Source organism: Chaetodon trifascialis, chromosome 17 (assembly GCF_039877785.1).
Source record: "Chaetodon trifascialis isolate fChaTrf1 chromosome 17, fChaTrf1.hap1, whole genome shotgun sequence".
Taxonomy (NCBI): Eukaryota; Metazoa; Chordata; class Actinopteri; order Chaetodontiformes; family Chaetodontidae; genus Chaetodon; species Chaetodon trifascialis.
The window spans coordinates 25,089,775-25,114,265 of record NC_092072.1 but is presented as its reverse complement, the minus strand read 5'-3'; the positions used below and the strand labels follow the sequence as shown (position 1 = coordinate 25,114,265).

At 40.3% G+C, this 24,491-nt stretch overlaps 1 protein-coding gene across 4 annotated transcripts in view; it reads right to left on the bottom strand.

The window, feature by feature from the left end:
* The window catches only part of LOC139346283 (death-associated protein kinase 2), a 40,592-nt gene extending 16,325 nt beyond the window's left edge, over window positions 1-24,267 (bottom strand). The window contains exons 1-8 of one of the 4 annotated variants that reach the window (XM_070985287.1): window positions 24,120-24,267; window positions 9,435-9,611; window positions 6,823-7,044; window positions 5,912-6,050; window positions 5,663-5,792; window positions 2,005-2,053; window positions 1,691-1,717; window positions 1,246-1,398 (exon numbers count right to left, since the gene is read on the bottom strand). In XM_070985287.1, the coding sequence (XP_070841388.1) occupies window positions 1,246-1,398; window positions 1,691-1,717; window positions 2,005-2,053; window positions 5,663-5,792; window positions 5,912-6,050; window positions 6,823-7,044; window positions 9,435-9,496 (782 nt within the window). In that variant the 5' untranslated portion in view covers window positions 9,497-9,611; window positions 24,120-24,267. Of the gene's footprint in view, window positions 1-1,245; window positions 1,399-1,690; window positions 1,718-2,004; window positions 2,054-5,662; window positions 5,793-5,911; window positions 6,051-6,822; window positions 7,045-9,434; window positions 9,612-10,161; window positions 10,518-24,115 lie in introns of those variants that run through there. The other 3 variants (XM_070985288.1, XM_070985289.1, XM_070985291.1) reach the window with 3 other exon arrangements.
* Window positions 24,268-24,491: the final 224 nt, after the last annotated feature.

The window sequence follows — 24,491 nt, the reverse complement described above, 5'->3', positions numbered from 1 at the left end:
CTGCAACTCTTCCATGAAGACCATATCTGGCCAGACTTCTCCTGACAGTAGATGGGTGTACCTGGGTCCCACTGGTTTCTGCCAGTTCTGAGCTGATGGCACTGCTGGACATGTTCCAATTTCGAAGGGAAATAAGCTTCATGTGTTTTTCATCTGCTGTACTAAGTTTCCATGGCCGACCACTGCGTCTACGATCTTCAATGTTGCCAGTTTCTTTGTGTTTCTTCAAAAGAGCTTGAGAAGCACATCTTGAAACCCCAGTCTGCTTTGAAATCTTTGTCTTTCCATGGTGTATGGCCCGTGACATTAAACTCCACAACTTCACCTTGGTAGCAGAGTTTGGCTGTTCCTCACCCAGTTTAAAGCTTCCTACACAGCAGTTTCTGTTTCAGTTAATGACTGTACAACCTACCGGTGAAATTGATGATAATTAGCACCTGTTTGGTATAACTGGTTGATCAAACACCTGACTATAATCCTACAAAATCCCTGACTTTGTACAAGTGTACCTATAAGAATTGCTGCTGGTTTGAAGGCAAAGGTTAGTAACACCAAATACTGATTTGAGCTAGATTTTTATTTTATTCGCTCACTTTTCATTTTGAAAATAGAGAAAAATAAACAATTACTATTTATATTTTTGAAAGCATTTTTAGTTTTCAGCATTTTTACCCACCTGCCTAAAACGTTTGCACAGTACTTTATAAGGTATATATCAACAGTACAATGGCAACACAATTAATGAAACTATTATAGAAATCACAACATGGTCAAGTGCACTATGCAAATCCTACAAGCAGCAATTTAGGTAAGGTAAAGGGAAGGTGTTAATCTATACCATTATAAAAGAAGCACTGTGGTGCTACAGAAATGCCCTGGCCTACATATCATATTCTCCAGATACAAGGGAACATGCTTGTTGGGTACAGATCCCCACAAAAATGACATCATCCTTTTCAGTGAAAACAAAATAGAAAAACTAGTATCCCTACTAAAATCATGACTCATCACAATTGCCATATCTGTAAATATAATATGAATAATAGAATTTTTTGCATTTTGTTCAGCCCTTGTGGCAATGTTTTGTTCACAGGAGTTACACAATGTGTCCTATTTCACTCAGTAGGAATAAAAAAGCATTGTTCCTGCCATCAGTTATTCCAGAATTCCTATTGAGCACCTAGGGGAATACGTCTCACACTGCTGACAAATCCTGATTACAAATTCTGTAACTATACTACTTACTTGGGATTTTTCACCAAAAGTTTCTGGATGAAGTCTTTGGCCATAGAGCTGGTCATGCTGAAATGCTGTGCATCGAACTTGTAGTTCATAGCAATGATGTTCCTCAAAGTATCTTCATTAGTTTCACCTTGGAAAGGTGAAAACCCGCTCAATCTAAGGCCAGAGTACACAGCAAGAGTGAGACTACAGTTTATCCACATATTTTTGATTACACCTCTAATAAGAACTACATATTGACCTAAAATCTCTGAATAGAAATTAAGTAAGAAGATAATTTTAACGCTGAAGGCCATAATAAACATGCTGGAAAAGATCAAAAACCAGTGAGAGTAGATTGCAGTAGATGTCTCCATAAGATCATTAAATGTTTTAAATGTATACAACAACTTATTTAATGCCTACGAGCACTCACAAGCTACCTGACACACAAAGAATTACAACTTACAGTATGTAGGTAATAACTCCGATGCTCCTGGAGGAGAAAAAAACACAAGACACAGGAAACTGTGGTGTGGTTTCAAATTTTTCACTACTATATGACAAATGTTGGACACAAACAGCATTCACCTGTTTGGACATTCCCTCAGTCATTCAGTGTGATACTGTATACTGTATTATTCTATTACTATTTCACAATGTTAGCAGAATAAGCATCCTGGCATCTGTGTAATTGAGATCTTGGGCAGTGAGTGCAGCTCAGAACAGCCACAAACATGTTACTAGCACAATAATTTACTCCCTCTTATACAGAACACTCACCACATATCTGCTGTTGTGCTCAAAGGCTCATAGTTGATCACCTCGGGAGCTGAGAGAGAGAGAGAGAGAGAGAGAGAGAGAGAGAGAGAGAGAGAGAGAGAGAGAGAGAGAGAGAGAGAGAGAGAGAGAGAGAGGTGATTGCATAGATCAGGTTGAAGATATGTGTGAAGCATCCACATTTTAGAATATGTAGCTTCTTTAGCAACTTCCATCAGAATCAGACCGATTGTTTCTCTCAATGTACTTACACAGTAATAAACATACAATAATAGTCCACCACAAGCTCATCGGTTTCGTTGATATTGATATTGAGATCTCACAAGTGACTGTCATTACACCACGTCATTACAACTTATAAACTTATAAAAAGTTTTCGGACACCCCATGCATTTGTGAAATATTGCATTAAGAATCACTCTTAGGTCTTCAAGTGCAATTTCTTTTAGTACAGTCACTGCCAAAATACTAAACAAATCCTTTAAAAGCCATTAAAAACTAAAAATTGATTGGTGATTGGTGGAAATTTTGAGTATTGGGTCATTTTGGTACCAGTGATCCACTAATGAAGGTTGTGCTTTTTATTAAAAGACACAATCATTGTTGCCGTGCTTCATGTCTATATAAAGCCAGCACATTTGAAAGTTCTTCAGAGAAAAAAAATGGCTAAAACAATAAACCTAATGCAGGAAACACGCCTGAAGATACAGATTCTCGGCCAGGAAGGGTACAGTTGCCGCCAGATAGCCAGGAAGTACAGATGCAGTCCTTCGGCAGTTGGATACACTCTGCAGAAATACAGACAAACCAACAGCTTGGAAGACAAACCAAGATCTGGGCATCCAAGGGTTGCTTCAGCAAGAAATGATCGCATCCCGATCCACATGTGCAGGGAAAATCGCCGAATAACATCACAGGAGCTTCAGCAGCAGTGGTCAAACCAAACTGGTGTCCAGTGTTCCACCCACACTGTACGTAGCCGACTTTTAGATTGTGGCTTAAGGTCCTACAAGGCTGTCAAGAAGCCCCTGACCAATGAGAGCCAGAGGTTAGCCTGACGTCGTTGGGCCAAAGCACACAAGAAGTGGACAGCCAGGAACTGAAAGAAGATTCTGTGGTCAGATGAGTTCAGTTTCCAGCTTTATCTTCCTCCTGCTAATGTGAGGATACGCAGAAGGCCAGGCAAAGCATTATTTCCAGCATGTACAGTACCTACTGTCAAGCATGGTGGAGGCAGTATCATGGTATGGGGATGCATGAGTGCTGCTGGTGTTGGTCATCTCACTGTCTGTGATGGCACATTGAACTCTGCCAAGTATTGTGCCGAAACCCACATGCTTCTGCACGTGCACTGTTCCGTCAAGGTCAAAACTGGATGTTTCAACAAGATAATGCCCCTTGCCACACATCCAGGGCCAGTAGAACTTGGCTGCAGGAGCACAGTATCCAGGTCTTAGAGTGGCCAGCTCAATCCCCAGACATGAGCCCCATTGAAAATCTGTGGTGGATTATCAAAAGGTCTGTTTCAAAGCATAAACCAAAGAATTTAGAAAAATTAAAAGCAGTAATTCAAGAAGAATGGGACAAGATTACCCCTCAACAGTGTGAAAGGCTAGTGGGGAACATGCCAGCCAGGATTAGAGCTCTACTGCATGCTAATGGCAAGACTACTAAACATTAATTTGATGATGTGATGGTTTATTTATTTTTTGTTCAGTTTTGAACACATTCTATGTTATTTGTTGACTTTGATACCGACAATGTTGAGAACTGACACTGAAACTGTCAAGAATTTAGTTTTGTTAGTTTTTCTTGTAAACAATAAACAAAAGAAATATCATTTGTATTTGTTTGTGTCTGTCTAATGCAGCCACACCTTTTGAAACACAAAAAAGATTTTTCCACAAATCCATCCATCCATCCATTATCTATACCGCCTATCCCTTTCGGGGTTGCGGGGGGCTGGAGCCTATCCCAGCTACAATGGGCGAGAGGCAAGGTACACCCTGAACCGGTCGCCAGCCGATTGCAGGGCCACATGCAAGGACAAACAAACATTCACACTCACACTCACACCTACGGACAATTTAGTGTCATCAATTAACCTAATGAGCATGTTTTTGGTCTGTGGGAGGAAGCCGGAGTACCTGGAGAGAACCCACGCATGCACAGGAAGAACATGCAAACTTCACACAGAAAGGCCCCACCTGACCCGGGGATCGAACCGGCAACCTTCTTGCTGTGAGGCACGCGCACTACCTACTGCGGAACAGCTCACCAACATCAAAACCTCATCCCCACTGTGAAGCATGGTGGAGGGAGCATCATGGTTTGGGCCTGTTTTGCTGCCTCAGGGCCTGGTCAACTTGCAATCATTAATGGTAAAATGAATTCAAAAGTTTATCAGGATGTTTTGCAGGAAAACTTGAGGCGATCTGTCAGACAGTTGAAGCTAAAAAGAGGATGGATGCTGCAACAAGACAATGATCCAAAACACAGAAGTAAATCAACCTCAGAATGGTTTCAGAAGAACAAAATACAGGTTCTGGAGTGGCCAAGTCAAAGTCCTGACTTGAACCCCATTGAGATGCTGTGGCATGACCTCAAGACAGCGATTCATGCCAGACATCCCAAGAATCTGACAGAACTGCAGCAGTTTTGTAAAGAGGAATGGTCAAAGATTGATCCTGATCGATGTGCCAGACTGATCTGCAACTACAGGACGCGTCTGGTTGAAGTTATTGCGGCCAAAGGGGGGGGGGAACCAGCTATTAAATGTGATGGTTCAGTTACTTATTCCTCCACCTTCTGTCATTGTTTGTATGCAAACATCATTAAAAATATGAAATCATATAAATGTCTCGGTGTTTTTAGTTTAAGCAGACACTGTTTTTTAATCTGTGTGATTTTGAGAAAGATCAGATCACATTTAATGGTGATTTTATGCAGAAATGTGAGAAATTCCAAACGCTTCAGATACTTTTTCAGGCCACTGTATATATATGTATATATATGTACATTGTCGGCATCAAAGTCATATATTTATTTTTTTATTTTTATTTTTTTTGCAGGCTGTGCAAAGATGCCCCTCAGACAATCCAGCAGGCATCCATGCAGCGTCATAACCAGGTGGCTAGCATTGTACACAGGAACATCTGTACCGAGTATGGGCTGGAGTTCCCAGGATCAAGGTGGAAGACACCTCCAAATGTGATCCAGAACGACCGAGCCAAGATCTTGTGGGACTTCCAGTTCCAGACAGACAAACTGGTGATGGCGAACCAACCAGACATAGTGGTAGTAGACAAAGAACAGAAAACAGTCACAGTGGTGGATGTAGCGATCCCAAGTGACAGAAACATCAGGAAGAAAGAGCACGAGAAGCTGGAGAAATACCAGGGTCTCAAGGAGAAGTTGGAGAAGATGTGGGGCATAAAAGCAAAAGTGGTTCCAGTAAGTGATCGGGGCACTCGGAGCGGTAACCCCCAAGCTGGGAGAATGGCTCCAGCAGATACCAGGAAGAATATCTGAGATCTCAGATGTCCCCAGGCCTCTGGTAGAGGACCCGAACTTGAAGAAGGCACAATACCGCCCCAGGCGGGGCGAGAAGGGGATTAAAAATATATATATATATATGAAATGAAGGTTTACCCATCCTTACCAATGTACTGTGGGGTGCCACTTGTGCTCCTGTACTCCTCCCCCTGATGAAAATGGTGGGCCAGACCAAAGTCAATGAGTTTGATGTTGGGGTGTGATGACACTTTATCTGACAGCATGATGTTTTCTGGCTGAATAGAGAGAATAATGCTGTGATGGTGGAAGCATATATTTTAATGTAATTTCCTAACAAAAAAAAGCAAAACATTAACAGCAAGCAGAGAAGCAATTTAGTTCAGTTTACTCGTACCTTGAGGTCAAAGTGAGCAATGTTCTTTCTGTGCATAAATCTTAGTCCCTCCAGGATCTGCTTCATGAACTCAATGGCCTCACTCTCCAACAGATTCTCTTTCTCAGCAATGAAGTCAAACAACTCCCCTCCACCAACACTGAAAAAACAAATGTGTGTTGTAGTGCAGTGTTTCTCTATATATGAGAACCACAATACATGCAGACCTTATTGAAGGCTATTGCTCACAATCACACATTACCAGTGACTTCTTCATCTTTTACGTTACACAGTTTACAATTTGGAACAAAATTCTGTGATAATATGTTCCCTGGAGCCAGAGACTGAATGGATTTCAACTCCTCTATGAAATGCTTTGAGATAGCCATCTTACAAAATCTTAAAACCAGACCTTCTGCATTTCACACAAAGGGCATCTGTGGATGATGCCATAAACCAAGCCCTGCAATACCTCAGCTCTCTCTACCTGTCTATCCATCTACCAATATACTACTCTCCCTCTTTTCACCAGGTCTACTCTCAGGTTAGTTTTAGGGTGCAACTGCTATTGTTGTACATGGGAGAGTTGTGAGCCTCACTTGTCAAAACAAGTATAATTAATAACATTGTTCAACAGAATGTAATGTTAAAATACAATGTCGGCATTTGCACTAATTCCAGGATTTACTGACACAAGTAACTGGAGCAGAGTCATCAAACACAGTAACACCTGTGCGCTTTTCTATGACAAGTCCTTGACATATGATCCACAAATGCACACTGGATTAGTCCATGGAAACAAACTCACACACACACACACACACACACACACACACACACACACACACACACACACACACACACACACACACACACACACACACACACACACACACACACACACACACACACACACACACACGTCAACTCACAGCTCCAAAATGAGCACCACTTCAGCTCGACTCTCAAAAACATCTTTGAGAGTCACAATGTTTGGATGTTGAACAGCCTGGAGAATCTCCACCTCTTGCTCTACACTGGTCCTTTCCAGACCCAGACGACTGCAGGCACTCTTCCGAATCTTCAGGAATTTGCCTGCCCAACAAGTGCCAGTGGACCGCTCACAAACCTGTCGAACCTGAGCGAAATGCCCCCTGGATGGGGCAAGAACATAATTCATAGTAAACACGAAGCTTGAGATATAACAACAACAACATTTTGTAATTTTTTGTTTTCCCCAGAAGCTCAGCAAAACTGCACTGCATTCCAAATTCTCATTTTGTCGTCTTGCAGGTTCCCATGGACAGTGGCTGAATCTGGATTGTGGATTTCAGCTGCATCTCCTGCCTTGGCCCTGCCTGACATCCACTGAAACTGCTACTGCTGTTATTACATCCACTGTCACTGTTACTGTGACTGCATGTCTGTCTCTCTGTCTCTGTCTCTCTCTGTCTCTCTCTCTCTCTCTCTGACTGCTTTTCTGTCTGTCTGTCTGTCTGTCTGTCTGTCTGTCTGTCTGTCTGTCTGTCTGTCTGTCTGTCTGTCTGTCTCACTCTCCCTCTCTTGCTCTTCCTCTCTCACCCAACCGGTCGAGGCAGATGGCCGCCCACCCAGAGTCTGGTTCTGCTCGAGGTTTCTGCCTGTTAAAAGGAAGTTTTTCCTCGCCACTGTCGCCAAGTGCTTGCTCATGGGGGAATTGTTGGTTTCTTTGTAGATAAAAGAGCTTGGTCTGTACCAGCTCTATATGGAAAGTGTCCTGAGACAACTTCTGTTGTGATTTGGCGCTATACAAATAAAATTGAATTGAATTGAATTGAAAATTGAATTTAAAAAGTAATTCTTTGAACCTACATGAGAGAAAATGCAACTTCCCCCATAAATCCACTATTGCATTTCCACGCAGAAATTTGAAGAAAAGAAATAATGAAAAAAAAACTTGTTAAAAAGATTGCTAGGTGGGCCAACATCAGCGACAAAAATCACATGCAGTTGTGTCTATAAATTTTTGGACACAAACAAGTTTAGCATTGTTTGCCACTGTACTCTAGCCTCTCGGATCTATCCTCACTTTCAGCTTTAAAAGTGAAATTTTAAAACTTCACATTCTTCTTGGTGACAAGTGTAGGAATCATAACTTTTTATAAACTTTAAAATGTAGTGTTAAGACAATGACAAGGCGACAGTTCTTATATGGCTAACTCAGTATGCATGTTACAGAGCCTATTAGTCACAAGTGTAGCAGAACTGACCTGTAACTGACCTTCTCTACCCTTTTTTTTGCATTCCTTCAGGAGAAATGAAGTTGTAAAACATCCCAACTTTTAAGAGCTATTGACCATTTGAACTGTTTACAGGGAAGTGTTAATTTGGAGAGAGACAAGATGTCTGGCTGTAGAACACCTTCTCACATTCCTTCAGGGGAGCAAGAGACACAGACACTTCTACTTGCAAGACATAATAAATAAAATCCTTCTGAGCTCAGGAAGGTTGGTGCCCCTATTTTATTAATGAATGCAACATTAACTGAGAGGTTTAATGAACTGATTCCCCTACACAAGCCAAAAATATATGCATTCTTCCGGCAACAATAAGATTTCCAAGATACATATCTGATCCCTATGTATAAATAATGTGCAATACAAAAGCAATACATACGTGTACAATTTTCCACACATGAACTGGTACATGAACTGGAAAATATTAAATATGCTGAGAAAATGTGCACAACTCAAGTACACATCAGACCAGCACATATGGTTTGCATGATATGAGGTTGGGGAGATAAAAAAAATTAAGGTGACTAACAGGATGTTGTTAGTTAAGAGGTTTTATCCTTATACTTATTTAAATTTAAAACATTTTATTTCCTTGAGCTTTTCAATCGATGAAATTTCATTTGATGATTGAGCTATCATTACTGCTGAAGATGGTGTCCATTTGATTTATGAAGGATAACACCAGTTCCATAAATAGCCACAGCTGTGCATGCTGCTCTTGTTGTTAAAGAACCTCACAGATGTAAAACAAGCAGCGAAATTGCATTTCATTGTCTTTTCATTAAAACACTGCTGGGGAAGACAGAGGTATTCATGTGAAAAGACGTGATTAAGTGCATGTCTTTGTCTATTTACGGTTATCTGTGGGAATGTGGGAAAGTCTTGAGTTTGAATATTTAACTCAGTGGAATCATATACTACTTCATAAACTTTATATACATATATTTAAAATTACTTAGTTACATTTTGAATTACTGAATGTTCGTGGGTTGGTTAACAATCCAAGAGACTGTCTAATTTGTCTTGTGATGGCTTTTTTGGAACATTTTTTGCATGAAAGTTTATTAACCATGAAATCAGCTTAGTTTATTGTTAAGTTTGAAAATTAGCAATTTACCTTCATAGTCATTGTTTATTTTAAAACCCAAGGTGCTGGTGTACAGATGAAACACAACAACAAAATCTATAGATGTCCAAATACTTGACTGCATTGTGATAAACATGGCTTGATACTGGTTGAGCTTAAAAACAACCAGCCATATCCATACCTTCCGAGAACTTCCCCAATCTCATAGAAGTCTGCCACATTTTCAGGCTTGAAGACTGCCATGTTGATTTGCTTCACTTTGATCCCTTGGTCCTTTGTTGGTCCCTTCCTGGCTATTTAACAGTGATCTTCAAAGTGGCTCATGATCCTTCAATTTCCACATACACCAAAGTTGGACCTGAGTATGAATAACAGATTTAGATATTACACAGAATATGGTGCTCATTTTTTTATTTTATGGTGTACATTGTTTTCTTGGTGTACACACTATTAACTTTTAACCATTTTGAGGATAGATAGATAGATAGATAGATAGATAGATAGATAGATAGATAGATAGATAGATAGATAGATAGATAGATAGATAGATAGATAGATAGATACTTTATTCATCCCCAAGGGAAATTCACAAGAGTATGGAAAATGACAAGATGAAACAGCAATTAACTGACTAGTCTCCCAAGGGATTCTTTCAAATTTAAAAAACCTAAACTTTAAAAAGTGATAAGTTAATTGACATCAGAAATTGAACGTGAAATCTGAAGTTTTATAGTTTTAGACATAGTGGTTTATCACTGTCTAAAAGGTTAGAAATGAGAGATAAAGATAAAGTTTATAAAAAAAAAGTGTATGTTTCTGCACTGCAAAAGCACCCCAGATATAGAAATCTGCTCACTACTATTTTCAAAAAAAAGGAAAAAAAAAAATCAATATAGTGTACCTCCTACCTGTGTACAAACCTCCCATACACAGGCAGCCAAATGTCACTCGCAGAGTTAAAAGATGGTCAAACAAACCTGATGAGGCTTTGAAAGACTTAGAATACAACAATGTGACAATTACTTTAAGAATCTCATAGGGAGTATGCTGGCAGTCTCACAAACTAAATAAGTTTATCAACTACAGTCTGGAGAATGCACAGGACTGTACAGTGTTTTTCCAACAATGTACCCTAGATTAGTTCTAACATAAAGGCTCTCCTCAAGGAAAAAAAGAGGGCCTATAGATCAGAAAACAAAGATTAGCTGAAAAATCTGCAGAAGGAGCTGAGGAGGAGAATGAGGCAGGTAAAAAACATCAACAGGAGAAAGATGGAGAATTAGTTGAAACAGAACAACATCAGCAGGGTCTGGAGGGGCCTTAAAATCACCTCTGGCTACAAGGAACTCAACTCCCAGCCGGTGGGGGGATGGAAGTAGGTGAATAATCTGAACTAGATTTGATTTGATTTGATCTGACACTCCCTCTGTCCAGTCCTCCCTGCTGCAACCCCATCATCTACAGAGTGCACAACCTCACACCCACCTACACCCTCTCCTGACAACATTCAGCTCAAAGCCACTCTGTGCATCCACTCCATTGCCCACCACCTCACCCACAATTTACAGCATACAGCCCCCTGTTTCAATCTGTCCTACAAAATAGACCAGGTGAGGAGAGAACTTTGGATTGTAGATCCAATTTAAGACAAATGTGCCAAGATCAGCTTTATTTGAAGAAACTAAGAAACTCAGAAATTGAATTGAATTGAATTGAATTGAATTGAATTGAATTGAATTGAATTGAATTGAATTGAATTGAATTGAATTGAATTTGAAGAAACTAAACTCCACTAACATGAGCACTGTACACTATAGTTTGAACTTGGCATTGGAAAATACTTGGTGAAATGTACCATCATCAGAATAGGTCAACGGCTATCTTTGCACCTGTTTTGTAATTACCCTGTGCAAATGCAAAATAAAGTGCATGCACATCTCACATCTTTTCCAAATGGCTTGCAGGCATCATCCCTATAGTGAGCTTCTGAGCATGCAGAAACAAACCTAGAACCTTGATACAGTTGCAGTTGTAGATGCTCATTAGATCAAATCAGGCACATTTTGTGGCATTTACAAGTCTTCATCTTAAGTTAAAACTGCTGAAGGGGATTAAGTTTAAAAAGTTCACTCAAATGTATTAATTTTGTGCAAAAGGACATTTATTTCATTCAGCAACCCACAAAATTCACATTTTTGAGTTGACCCTTCACCTGTTGGTTGAATCAATGCATAAATATATATATATATGTGGTAGAGTACTGTAGTGTGGGTGAGTTCTGGTAAAGGGTGGAGTAAAAGGCAGATATTACCCAGTTAGCAAAATTTGGTTCCTCACACATTCTGGGAACATTATTTTTTTGGTTCTGAGAATGTTTATTGAACATTCCTATACAACATTCTCCAGATGTTAACACTGCACGTTTTTCAGACCTAAAAACAACATTATTGTTATGTTCCCTGAGTGTTCTGGGAAGGTTAGTGCAATGTTCAAGGAAGGTTACTTGAATGTTTCCCTTAACATTGTCTAGATGATAAAAGGAGAGTTTTCAACACAGAACTAAGATGACTCTACAACAAGTTTGTAAAATAAAGCTTATTCAACTGACTCTCCAAGAACATTCAGGGAATTTAACAATAATGCTGGTTTTACATGACAAAACTTACAAAATGTGAAGGGGACATGTTCAAGTAACCTTTCTTAAACATTCAGCTCACCTTCCCAGAATGTTCTGGGAATGTAACAATAGCGGTCCATTTTATTATTTAAGTGAGATGATGTACGACTCCACCATCACAATGTCCATTCCCTGGATGCTCCCTGGTGTAGGAGATTGGTTGCACCTGTGGAAGTCTGCCAGCTCTTTCCTTTTCACTGCATTGATCCAGTCCACAAAGCCCTGGGTCTGTTCTCTGTGCTCCCTGTCACCTCCAACTGTGATAAGGGATTACTGCAGTCATCAGAAAACTTTTGCAGTAGGCAGGTAGTTGATTATGAAGAGGGTGAAGAGGAAGGAAGCGAGGACCATTGCCTACATGGTTCCTGTGCTCCAGACAATCATGCTGGACTCATGTCCTGTATCCTCACATACTTTGGTGGGTTGCTGAAGTAATCCATGATCCATGTTGTGAGGTGGTGGCCTACCCCTTTCCAACTTGGCCCTCAGAAAAGTGGGCTGTATGGTATTAAAGACATTGGAGAAATAAAAAAATAATCACAGCTTTTCCCAGTGATTCCAGCTTTATTCAGGTGAAAGTGGAATCTATGTAGGCAGTACATGGCACCATCCTTCCCAGTGGATGGCTGTGGCTCAGGAGGTAGAGCAGTCGTCCACCTATCAGAAGGTCGGTGGTTCGTTCCCTGGCACACATGCCGAAGTATCCTTGGGTAAGCTACTGAATCCCAAAAGTGCCCCCGATGCTATGCCATCGGTGTGTGAGTGAATAACGCTCGTAATGAGCAGGTGGTTTAGCTGCCGTAAGAATGTGTGTGTGTGTATGAGTGAAAAGCGCTATACAAATACAGTCCATTTACCATTTACCAATGCCAGGTTGGTCAGCAAACTCAGTCCATTCACCATGGTGGAAATGGACCAGAGTCTTCAACAGCCTGTAGCTGTTCTTGTGGTGCTTTGGCACTGGTACAATGCAGGATACTTTCCACAGCTGTATCACTGTCCCCAGCTTCAGACTGAGGTAGGATGCAGATGTCCCTTTGACTGTTCAACTCCATCAACAATGTGTAGCAGAACCGGCCTTTAACTGACCCCTTCTTTCCCTCCTTTTCTGGTGATACTCAAGGGAAATGGAGGTGTAAACCCGCCAACTGATTGAATTGTAGACCATCTGGTTTACCTATAATGCAATCTGATTTCGAAGAGAGAAAAGATGTCTGGACAAGAGACATCTCCTCCATGTTTTCTTTTCAGGGAAGCCAGGGACACAGACACCTCAACATCAAAGGTGGCCTTCTCCTCACCTTCTCCTCACTATGTTTCTCATGGCAATGCTAATTCTCTCCTGATAGCCCCAAGAGTGATCAAGACAATAAAACCGTCTGGAGAGACAAACGCCAGGCTCCAGAGGAACATCCACAAACATCAGCAAATGCTGATGGGTCGTAAACCGGACATCCATTGAGGCAACTTGTGTATGCTTGTGTGATTTTCCTCAACACTCCAAGATAACCAGACTTTTATGTTAAACTTCACTTTTCATGTTTTCAACTTGCAGGACTCGGGGTACGCATAATATTGATGTTTTTCCCGTATCTCTGACCTGAAGTATGACCAAGTTTTGATTTTAACGGTTTTAGAAAAGTTTGTATGAATGGTCACCACAAAACCATACTGCCATCCAGAGTTTCCTAACCGTCAGATTGAATATGCTTGACTTGGCACATTTATCGATAAGTAACCATAATCGTGATAATCATTTTGACAAATATAATCTGCCTCTCTTTATTCCTACCTTTATTTTTGTATTAGTTATTCATTGAGTTATTATACCTGTTGGGATAAAACTGTACCATGATTATTATTTAATGTTCTCACCCAACCATAGAAAGTGTCTAATGCATGCTGTGAACAATGTTGAAATGCCATTGAAAATTGGTCATTGAAATTATATGTGATTGACCATAGTGAGAACCAGATGAGCCCCTCGTATGATTCTTTGATTAGTTCAGCTCCATGAGGCGAGATTACGCCGCGCGTCACAAAGAGTCTCACGTGATTCGATGGCCTGCCTTTCGACACGCCCCGGAGCGACCTTTAAAAACTGCGTGTAGTGCGCGTTTCAGTAGATTTTTAGTAGATTTTTGTTTTTTTTGTTAGTTGGTTTTAGTCCTGTTCCTTTGTTTCTTTTCACGTCTAGTTACTCTCAGCTGAGTTCTTTTCTTTGCTTTTGTCTTAAGTTTTGCACAGTCGTTTTGCTCCTTAAGTTTTCGTCTTCGAGCTACTCCAAGCCATTCCGGGTAGCGTAAATTATCTTCAGTAGACGTATTCTTATAATTTGCCGTAAGCTTCAAAGTTAACTTCCTCTTTAGCCCAATGTTTTGTTTTGTTTTCATTAGTAAATTTAGGCAAGTAATACTAATTTTGTAGCCTTCTTCGACCGGCCATCGAAGAAACTCTTAATTTGTACTATCAGTCTAAAATAATCCGTCACGGACTCAACCGAACCAAACCCTGCGGCCAGCTGTTGATCCTTGGTCCGGTTCACAACCATCCGGAGCAGTCCATCATCTGTAACCGACCGCCGAACCAGTTCCAGAGACGCCCCGTTCAGCACCAGCTCGTCATCTTGGAGGCCTGGGCCTTCCACTAGACCACCAAGCAGATCGAGCCGCGGACGAACATCTGGAACGTCTTCGAGCCAGTTCGGAGCAGAGCACAACGGGACGCCAGCAACCAAGTAGGCACGCTAAGCGGGTTTGAATAAGAGTTGGTCCGTGAGGTTAAGAGTAGGCCAATTCGTCCAAATTCTCTCCATTAATCGTCTTTCCCTTAACTCTGCGTTCGCGTCCCCATTATTCCTTTTCGACTGCCTCTCACTATCGCCAATTTATTTACCATTGTTTTGCCATAAGTTTCTTGTGTGTTCTGTCATATCACCTCCCATCTTCTGTGTTATTATTCATGGTACATTACCCATTATCCACAATTCTGCTTAATAAATGATATTTTGATTTAAGTCCTGGTTAGACGGTGTCCTTTTGAACTGAATATCTACGATCCCTGTATCCAGAATTTACACCTCAGGTTATCAGACTGGTTTACTGTTAATTCATTCGTTAGTATTTATCAGCGTATAGCAGTTAATTTCTGCAGTCCTTCTTAGCTGAGGAAGGTGGTGCCCCGACATTTTATCAACGAATGCAACATCAAATTAAGGTAGTACACACTACAAATGTATGTTGTTTCATATGACAATATCACAAATCTACTTTTTGCACTACTGTTTTTTTGTGTCCTTATATGCTAAAATCATTGAGGTGCGATGTTAGTGCCACCGGCACGTGAAATCTAGTACTTGGGCAGAGTGCTGGCAGATCAAAGGAGGGCTGCTGCTGGTACAGATGGGGGAGGGGCAGATGTATCCTCAAACCTGCAGAAGTAGGTGTTCAGCTCATCTGCACTTTGAATCCCCAGCTGCCTGGGGGTTTGGCTTCTGGTGGCCTGAAATGGTTTTCAGGCCTTTCCAGACTCCCCTGGTGTTGTTCTCCTGCAGCTGTTGCTCCATTCTCCTCCTGTATCTGTCCTTCCCCTCCCTGATTTTCCTTCTCCCTCTGAACAGTTTTCAGCTCCTCTTTGTTTCCTGACTTGAAGGCCCTCTTCTTCTCCTTTAAAAGAGCCTTAATTTCAGGATTAATCCAGGGTTTGTTGTTAGAGTGACACCGTACAGTCCTGGTGGGTACAGTGTTCTCCACACAAAAGTTTATGTAGTCCGTGATGCTGTCTGTCAAACTGTCGATGTCCTCCTGAGAGTCACTGAATATATCCCACACGGTTGTATCGAAGCAGTCCTTCAGAGCCTCTTCAGCCTCGTCAGACCACCTCTTCACTCTGCGGGACACAGCTGGTTGCCTGTTGACAAGGGGCTTGTAGACAGGCAGGAGATGAACCAGGTTGTGATCAGCTCTTCCCAGAGGAGGGAGGGGTGATGATTCGTATGCCTCCTTGGTGTTGGCATAGAATAAGTCCAGTGTTTTGGAGGACAGAGAGGTATGATTAAAATCCCCACAGATCAGTAAGAGGGCCTATGGTTTCTGAGTCTGCAGCCCGCTGATCACGGTGTCAATGACGTCACATGCTGCATCGTCGTTAGCAGAGGGAGGAATATACTGTACACAGCCACCACTATGGTGTGTGAGAACTCCTGCGGCAGATAATATGGCCTCAGACTAACAGCCAACAGTTCAATGTCCGGGCAGCACTGCTGCTCTTTGATAGTGATGTGCCTGGAGTTACACCATCTATCGTTCACAAACACTGCCAGCCCTCCTTCTTTCCTCTTCCCGCTTCTCTCTGTCCAGTCTGCCCGTATGAGTGAAAATCCATCCAGCGCACGCACGCGTCTGTGTGCTGCTTTCCCAACCACGTCTCTGTGAACAGTAACATACTGCACCGCTGATATTCCTGCTCATGTCGGGTCAGCGCCGCCAGCTCATCCATCTTACTGGGGAGAGATCTTATGTTCACCATGATGACGGACGGGAGAGTCAGTCTATAAGCTCTCCTCCTGTCGCGACATTTGATCCCTGCGCGGCACCCCCGCATCCTCCTCCTTAACTCACGGGGGACATCAGGTCACTCCTCCGGCCGCACAGCTATGTTACGCAGGGCCAGCAGCTGATCCCTATTGTAAACAATGGAAGCCATTGTCTCTCACGGAACCACAGACACGGAGAAAGTTGTACGGGTTTTAAAAATGATCAAGAAGTAGCGCCAGAGTTACCGTGTTTAATGTCTCTGATGCGCCAGACATTTACAAACACGTAGCACTAAAATGAATAAAAAAGACACACAAGAAAAATACAAAAGATAAAAAAAACTCCTAAGAGTCTAGAGAGCTGCTGTAACAGGCTGCTGCTCGTACGGTGCGGGTATAACACAGACACATTGCCTTTGAGAAATTTAAGACCCAGTTTTTCATAAGTATCCAGAATCCACATAAGTATCAAGGATCCACTTTCCAAAACATTTGGCAGAAAAAAAGAGGATATTGTTTACCGATGTTATAGGCATTTCAAAATAACTGAAATTACTGTTGCCAGCTAAAATGTCAATGCCCACTGAGATAGAAAAGATAAAATTTGTGTGCTTTCCATCATTATTAATTGACTCACAAATGTGTGTGCATATGCATATTGCCATATAATTTATCTCATTGTAGTAGATTTGTATGTGGCTAATGCACTATTTGATTTTTGATTGTTTTGGTACAGCCCCATTTCCCAAAAAGTTAGGACACTGTAAAACAAAAATAGAAACAGAATGTGATCATTTGCAGAACACTAAACCCCCATATTTGATTGAAAATAGCACAGACAGAATGTTCTCCGTTCAGCTTGGCAGAAAAAGGGCTTTACCTGGCAAGGGAGGTGAATAAACCTGGACAACGATTACGCACCGCGTAATCTTCAGAAAAGAAGGGCATATACAGAAATACACAAGATCCTGAAGGACTGCCAGATCCCGTTCCAAACCCTGTACCCAGCGCAGCTCAAAGTTAAATATAATGATGAAACCTGGATCTACGAGAGCGCAGAGGAAGCGGCATATGACAGAGGATACATATATATATACATATACATAGAGGATACACGGTAGAGATCATCAAACTTCCAGAGACTCTGATGGACAAACTGCGGCAGCTGACATGGGAGAGGAGCAGCCAGCGAAGGGGGAGACGCGCATCCCATTCCAGACTTGAGTCCAACTTCAAGGAGCGGCTACAATCTTTCAGGTGGGCCTCACCTCCAACAACTTGAGTTAAGACTGGTCATGTTTATCTGGTAGATGAGCCCCCTTTCTTGATGTTTTCCCCTCCAACGTTTGAGGGATTGGACAAGTGCATTTGTTAATATAAAAACCTAAATCTAAACAGGGAAATGTTTGTATTACCTGGTTATTCTGGTCAAATATGTTAATCACTAAATGTAAGAATTACAGGGGGCAACAGGGGACTTTGTGATGCAGCTATCTTGAGAAGGGCCCCCTCTTCTGGATACAGGGAGGGGCTTTCCCTAGTGACTCTAGTAGGGTCACAACAAAGACCTCTGAAGTGGAAGTCATACGCAGCTTTGTTATGTTATATGTTTATCTGTTCTGTGTTTATGGTTCAATAATGTTTTTCTATGTTCACTCCCTGTCAGTTCCTTCAGGGAGGGGAGGCTTTCCTAGGAAGTATGTGGAGGCTGATCTCTGTTTACGTGTATGCAAGGTAAAACTTTGAAAGTAGCTTCTTTTAATGTCAATGGTATACATAGTCCAATCAAAAGAGGGAAAATTTTGTCCAAATTAAAAAAAGAAAAAATTCAAATCGATTTCCTACAGGAAACGCATTTGAGTGATACAGAGCATAATAAGCTAAACAAAATGGGTTTCAAATACATATACTCATCTTCTCATAAATCAGGACGCCGCAGGAGTGGCTGTATTGATATCAGGTCAAGTTAAGTATGAACATGTGTCAGAAATTAGGGACAAAGAAGGAAGATTTGTTTTGGTTACTGGGAGAATTAATGGAGCCTTAATAACCCTCCTGAATGTCTATATCCCCCCTGGAAGTGACTGGCTATTTTAAAAGAAAATATTTGAAATAATGACTACAAAAAGCCAGGGCACTTTAATCTGTGGAGGAGACTTTAATATTCGTTTGAATCCTAGATTAGACTCCTCCAATAGAAAGTCAGACTTAAATGCTATCAGTAAGAAAGTAAAGGCTTTGATGAAAGAAGTGGGAATTATCGATGTTTGGAGGGAATTGTACCTGTCTGGCCGAGATTTTACCCACTTCTCACCTCACGCAGTTTACTCTAGAATAGATCATTTTTTCACCTTTAGTAAATACTTTCACAGAATAGAACAATGCGATATTGGTCCAATTACTTTATCTGACCATAGCCCTATATACATGTCAATAAATTTAGACAATAAACCAAGATCTTTACCTTGGCGCCTGAATTCGAATCTTCTGAACAACCCACAGATTAAGGAAAAAATTGAGAAGGAAATTAAAACATATCTGGAGCTAAATGATAATGGGGAGGTGACACCATCTGTGCTCTGGGATGCGCTTATAGCGGTACTCCGAGGTAAAATAATAATAATAATAATAATAATCTTGTCGTATGAAAAGAAACTCAGAAAAGAAAGGCTCATTAATTTGGAAGAGAAATTAAAGGAATTACAAAGAGACCATGTAGAGACTCTAAATAAGGAAACCAGATTAAAAATGAATAAAATAAAAAAGGAAATAGATGAAATTAACACTTTGGAAATACAGAAAATGCTGTTATTTACAAAACAACGTTATTATGAAGCTGGTGGAAAATCTCTCAAACTACTATCTTACAGATTACGCAAACAACAAGCAGATAATTCAATACATAAAATAAGGAATCCTCACTCGGGGAACATTGAGACACATACAGAAAGAATTCAGCAGAGTTTTGAGATGTTCTATAAATCGTTCCATTTCCCAATCAGAAACGAATAATGACCTTCAGATTGAATCATTTTTAGCCACTCTTAATTTACCTACCATTACTAATGAACAAAATGACAAACTAATGTCTGAAATAGAAATAGGAGAATTAAATGCAGCAATAAGTAAATTGAAAACAGGAAAGTCACCGGGCACAGATGGTTTCACCTCTGAATGGTACAGGACTATGAAGGAAACACTGGCTCCAGTACTATTGAGAACCTTTAATTGGGTATGGAAGAAGAAAGAAATTCCGGCCTCCTGGAGATATGCCATTATTTCTGTGTTACCAAAGGATGGAAAAGGCAAGTTTGAGTGCAGTAATTACCGACCGATTAGTGTATTGAATATAGACTACAAATTATTTACAACCGTACTGTCCAAAAGAATTGAAAATATATTACCAGAACTAATCCACTTCGACCAAACTGGCTTTGTGAGACAAAGACAAACACAAGATAATATTAGGAGAACTTTGCATATAATAGATTGGATTATCGAACAAGGTATAGAAACAGCCATTATTAGTCTAGATGCCGAAAAGGCTTTTGATTCGGTCAGGTGGTCCTTTTTATATAAAGTTTTAGAAAGATTTGGCTTTCATAAATCTATTATTGAAGTATTTGAAGCCCTATATGATAAACCTTCTGCAAAAATAAAAATCAATGGTGACTTATCTAATCCATTCATCCTTGAAAGGGGAACTAGACAAGGCTGCTGTGCCTCACCTCTCTTCTTCTCTCTGTTTATTGAGCCTTTGGCCCAATGGATCAGACAAAATACAGACATTAAAGGAATAAATATGCCATCAGGAGAAAATAAATTGGCCTTATTTGCGGATGATGTATTGATATATTTATCACAACCCACACAGTCACTTCCAAAGCTTATGAACCTGCTAGAACAATATGGGATGTATTCAGGATATAAACTTAATATACAAAAAACACAGGTAATCACCTGTAATTATAACCCACCTAATCACATCAGAAGCAAATACAAAATGAAATGGGATGCAGAATCAATCAGATACCTAGGGGTAAACTTAACAAAGGATATCACAAAATTATTTGATCTGAATTATAACCCCTTAAATTCCCAGTTGAAATCTGATATTTCACGTTGGAATGTTATCCCTTTCTTGAGTTTAAGTTCCAGAGTGGAGTCCATTAAAATGAACATATTGCCAAGATTGCTTTATCTTTTCCAAAGCCTACCAGTGTCAATACCAACCAAACAATTCCTAGAATGGGATGTGATGATATCCAGGTATCTATGGCAGGGAAAAAAACCCACGATCAAGTTTAAGACCTTACAACTAAGCAAAGAGAGTGGGGGTATGGGTCTCCCCTCCTTCAGAGAATATTATTTAGCAGCACACTTGAGGCCATTGATTTGCTTATGTACCCCAGCTTATTCTGCACGTTGGAAAGAAATTGAAAATGAGCTACTAGAAGGGATACCCATTGAAGCTATTATTGCAGATAATGAACTTTTAAATAAACAGCTGAACATGGGCAACCCTTGGTTAAATATACTATTGAGAACCTGGCAGGAAATTGTGAAAACTTGTAATTTAAATGATTCAACTAAATTACTGCGATGGTGTGCTTATGACACTGAATTTATACCAAACAGATCTGATGGTAGATTTAAAAAATGGGCTGCTAAAGGTTTAACAAATTATTACTCATTCACTAAGGAGGGGACATTCCATAGTTTTGAATTCTTAAAGAATAGGTACAATCTTGAACAAAAGGATTTCTATAGATATCTTCAAGTTAGAAATTATTTCAACCAGAATCTGAGACCAAATTTAGGTAAAGTAGAAACAGGAATTTTGAAAATTCTCTTGTCAGTATCAGAATCTCCGTGTACTAAGATTATCTCTAAACTATATAAAGGAATACTCCATCGCAAATCAGGAAATACCTGGTATATAAAAGAAAAGTGGGAAAAAGAAGGCAATTTGATCATAACAGAGGATGCTTGGAAAAGAATATGCCTCATACAATGGACTTCAACTTGCTCAACTACTTGGCATGAATTTTGTTGGAAAAATTTAGCTAGATATTTTATTACACCCTTACAAAAGAGACATGGGGGAGGGGGTTCCAGCTGCTGGAGACAATGTGGGATGGACGACGCCAATCATTATCATGTTTTCTGGATCTGTCCAGTCATCGTTCCTTATTGGCAGGAAATCCACAAACATATTAACAATATATTTGGAGTCAATATCCCTTTTACTATGGATACAGTTTATATGGGAGACATTCAATTCGATGGATGGAGAAATAATGATAAAAATTTGGTTCAAATTCTCCTGGCTGGAAGTAAAAAAGTTATTACGAGAAATTGGCTTAAACCCCATCTACCCACTATAGATGAATGGATAGATATTATTCATGAAATTTACGTAATGGAGCGGCTGACATATTCCCTTAAAGTCCAGAAAGATAGATTTTACAAAATCTGGAGTAAATGGACTGAGTACGTCAAACCTATAAGACTTGACTTCTCTTAAATTACTGAAAAAAGGTCAGGAGAACTGTTTATTGATCTAAACTTTTTTTTTTCTCTCTTCTGTTTTTTTGGTGACCTTTAACCTGAATCTATTTATTTTGTTATATTGTTATATTACTGGTACTTTATTTCCTATACCTCTCCAATGTGAAAGCTTCCCGTGTTCTTTCTGTAAATAATTCACACCAATGTTTACATACAATGCTATAAACATTTGAAAGAGCTACATAGAAAAATACTTAGATGACCTGTGATTATTTATATGATAATGTCATTATATACATATGTGTTTTAGGCTGAATGTTACAGATTGTGGCATTGTCATCTGAAAGTGCGCTTTCTAAATAAAAAAAAAAAAGAAAGAAAGAAAATAGCACAGACAATGAGAAATTTCATTACTTTTCAAAATTATGTCCTCATTTAGAATTTGATGCCAGCAACATGTTTCAAAAAAGTCCGGACAGACTCATGTTTACCACTCTTTTAACATACATGGGGAACACAGTTCATTGCTGCATCCACAAATGTAAGTTGGGACAATCCAGCTTGTTATCACATAATGATGGTGCACTTCTACACAGCCATCATTGAGTCCATCCTCTCTTCCTCCATCACCATCTGGTACGCTGCTGCCACTGCCAAGGACAAGGGCAGACTGCAGCGTGTCATTCTGCAGAGAAGGTAATGCAATGCAATCTCCCATCTCTTCAGGACCTGTACACCTCCAGGACCCTGAGACGTGCAGGTAAGATTGTGGCTGATCCTTCCCACCCTGGACACTCCCCTCTGGCAGGAGGCTGCAGTCCATCAGGACCAAAACCTCACGCCAAGAACAAGAACAGTTTTTTCCCGTCTGCTGTCAGCCTTATCAACAAGGCCCGGAACCCCCCCTGACACTCTTCACACTTCACCTCTGCCTCATCTGTCACATTGACATTGCCGTAACTCTATGCGTTACATTAAAGCTCAGCTTGGACTTTCTGAAAAAACAGACTGTGTTTCAAAAAAAAGACTTGTGTATATATATTTATATTGCTATATTTTTTACTACTTTAACAGCTTATTTTTTACTAGATGTGTCATGCACCAACTTCACCAAAGCAAATTCCTTGTATGTGTAAAACCATACTTGGCAATAAAAGCTTTTCTGATTCTGATTCTGATTAGTGCACAGTTCAATCATCCATGATGGTATAGGGGTGCATTAGTGTACAATGGCATAGGTAACCTGCACATTTGTGAAGACATTATTAATGCTAAACAAAAGTGGACAACATCTTTTTCAGGGAAGGCTTTGCTTATTTCAGCAGACAATGCCAAACCACATTCTGCATGCATTACAATAGCATGGCTCCATAGTGAAAGAGTCTGGGTGCTAAACTGCCTACCTCCATTCCAGCCCACTTGTCACCCATTGTAAATGTTTGGCGCATTATGAAATGTAAATTAGTAAAAGGAGACCCCAAACTGTTCACAGCTGAAATAGAACATCAAGCAAGAATAAGAAAACATCCCACTTTAAAAATTTCTCAGTTTCAACATTCATATCTTTGTCCATTTTCAGTTAAATAGGGTTTCAATGTTTTGCAAATCATCACATTCCAACAACAACAACATTTTACACACTGTCCCAATTTATTTGGACATTGTTAAACATTTGAGGTTTTAATGACTTGTTTTGCTTGTCTTCTTTATGTAGGAAATACTCATTTTACAAGCTGTAGCATGTCTGTAAATGAAGTATCTTGTCAAATATGGTTAGTTTGGCATTAAATCAGAGTTAAAATACACTTTAGTCTCCCACCATCTGCTCCATGGTTGACAGGACAAAGGTTTTTGTTAGTTTGTTTGTTTTTGTTTTTTCTACTCTTGTTGTATCATGGGTTACGTAAAAAAAAAAGAAAAAAAAAAACAAAAAACCTTCAAACCCTAAAGTCTTACATGAGTGCAATAACAAAATACGTAATCCCAAAAGTCAAATAGTTTAAAGCGAAAGCTAGTACCTTCCAATATTTCAGATTATAGATTCGATGTAAATGCGTAAAAGTCAACCGAAAAATATTGATTAACAAAAATGTAGAAGTAACGCTGGCCTCAATAACAAAGCCACTGAAACAGAACGTACTCACCTACTATGACTGTTCGGCTTCTTGACTAGATGTTCCCATGAACAGTCGTCCATCCAGTGGATCTGTCCCAGTGCTACACTAACTTGTCCCGTGTGAGTTGCACCCTGAAGCTAATGGGTTGGGGAATGCGGAAAACACCCACATTCACAGTTTGACGTCATGTCCGTTTTACAGTGAATACAAGTTGAGTGACCTGGAGAGGCGTTCGCGGCACCTTCTCCCGGCGCGAACACACAGGAACTTGCCTTGTCTTTTGTACTTCACTTTTGACAGGGACACGTCATCAGAGCCGTCGCATGGACTGTGCAAACTGTGCAACCGCACAGGGCCTCGCGCCACTAGGGGGCCTCGCGCCTGAAATCCTGCTTTTTT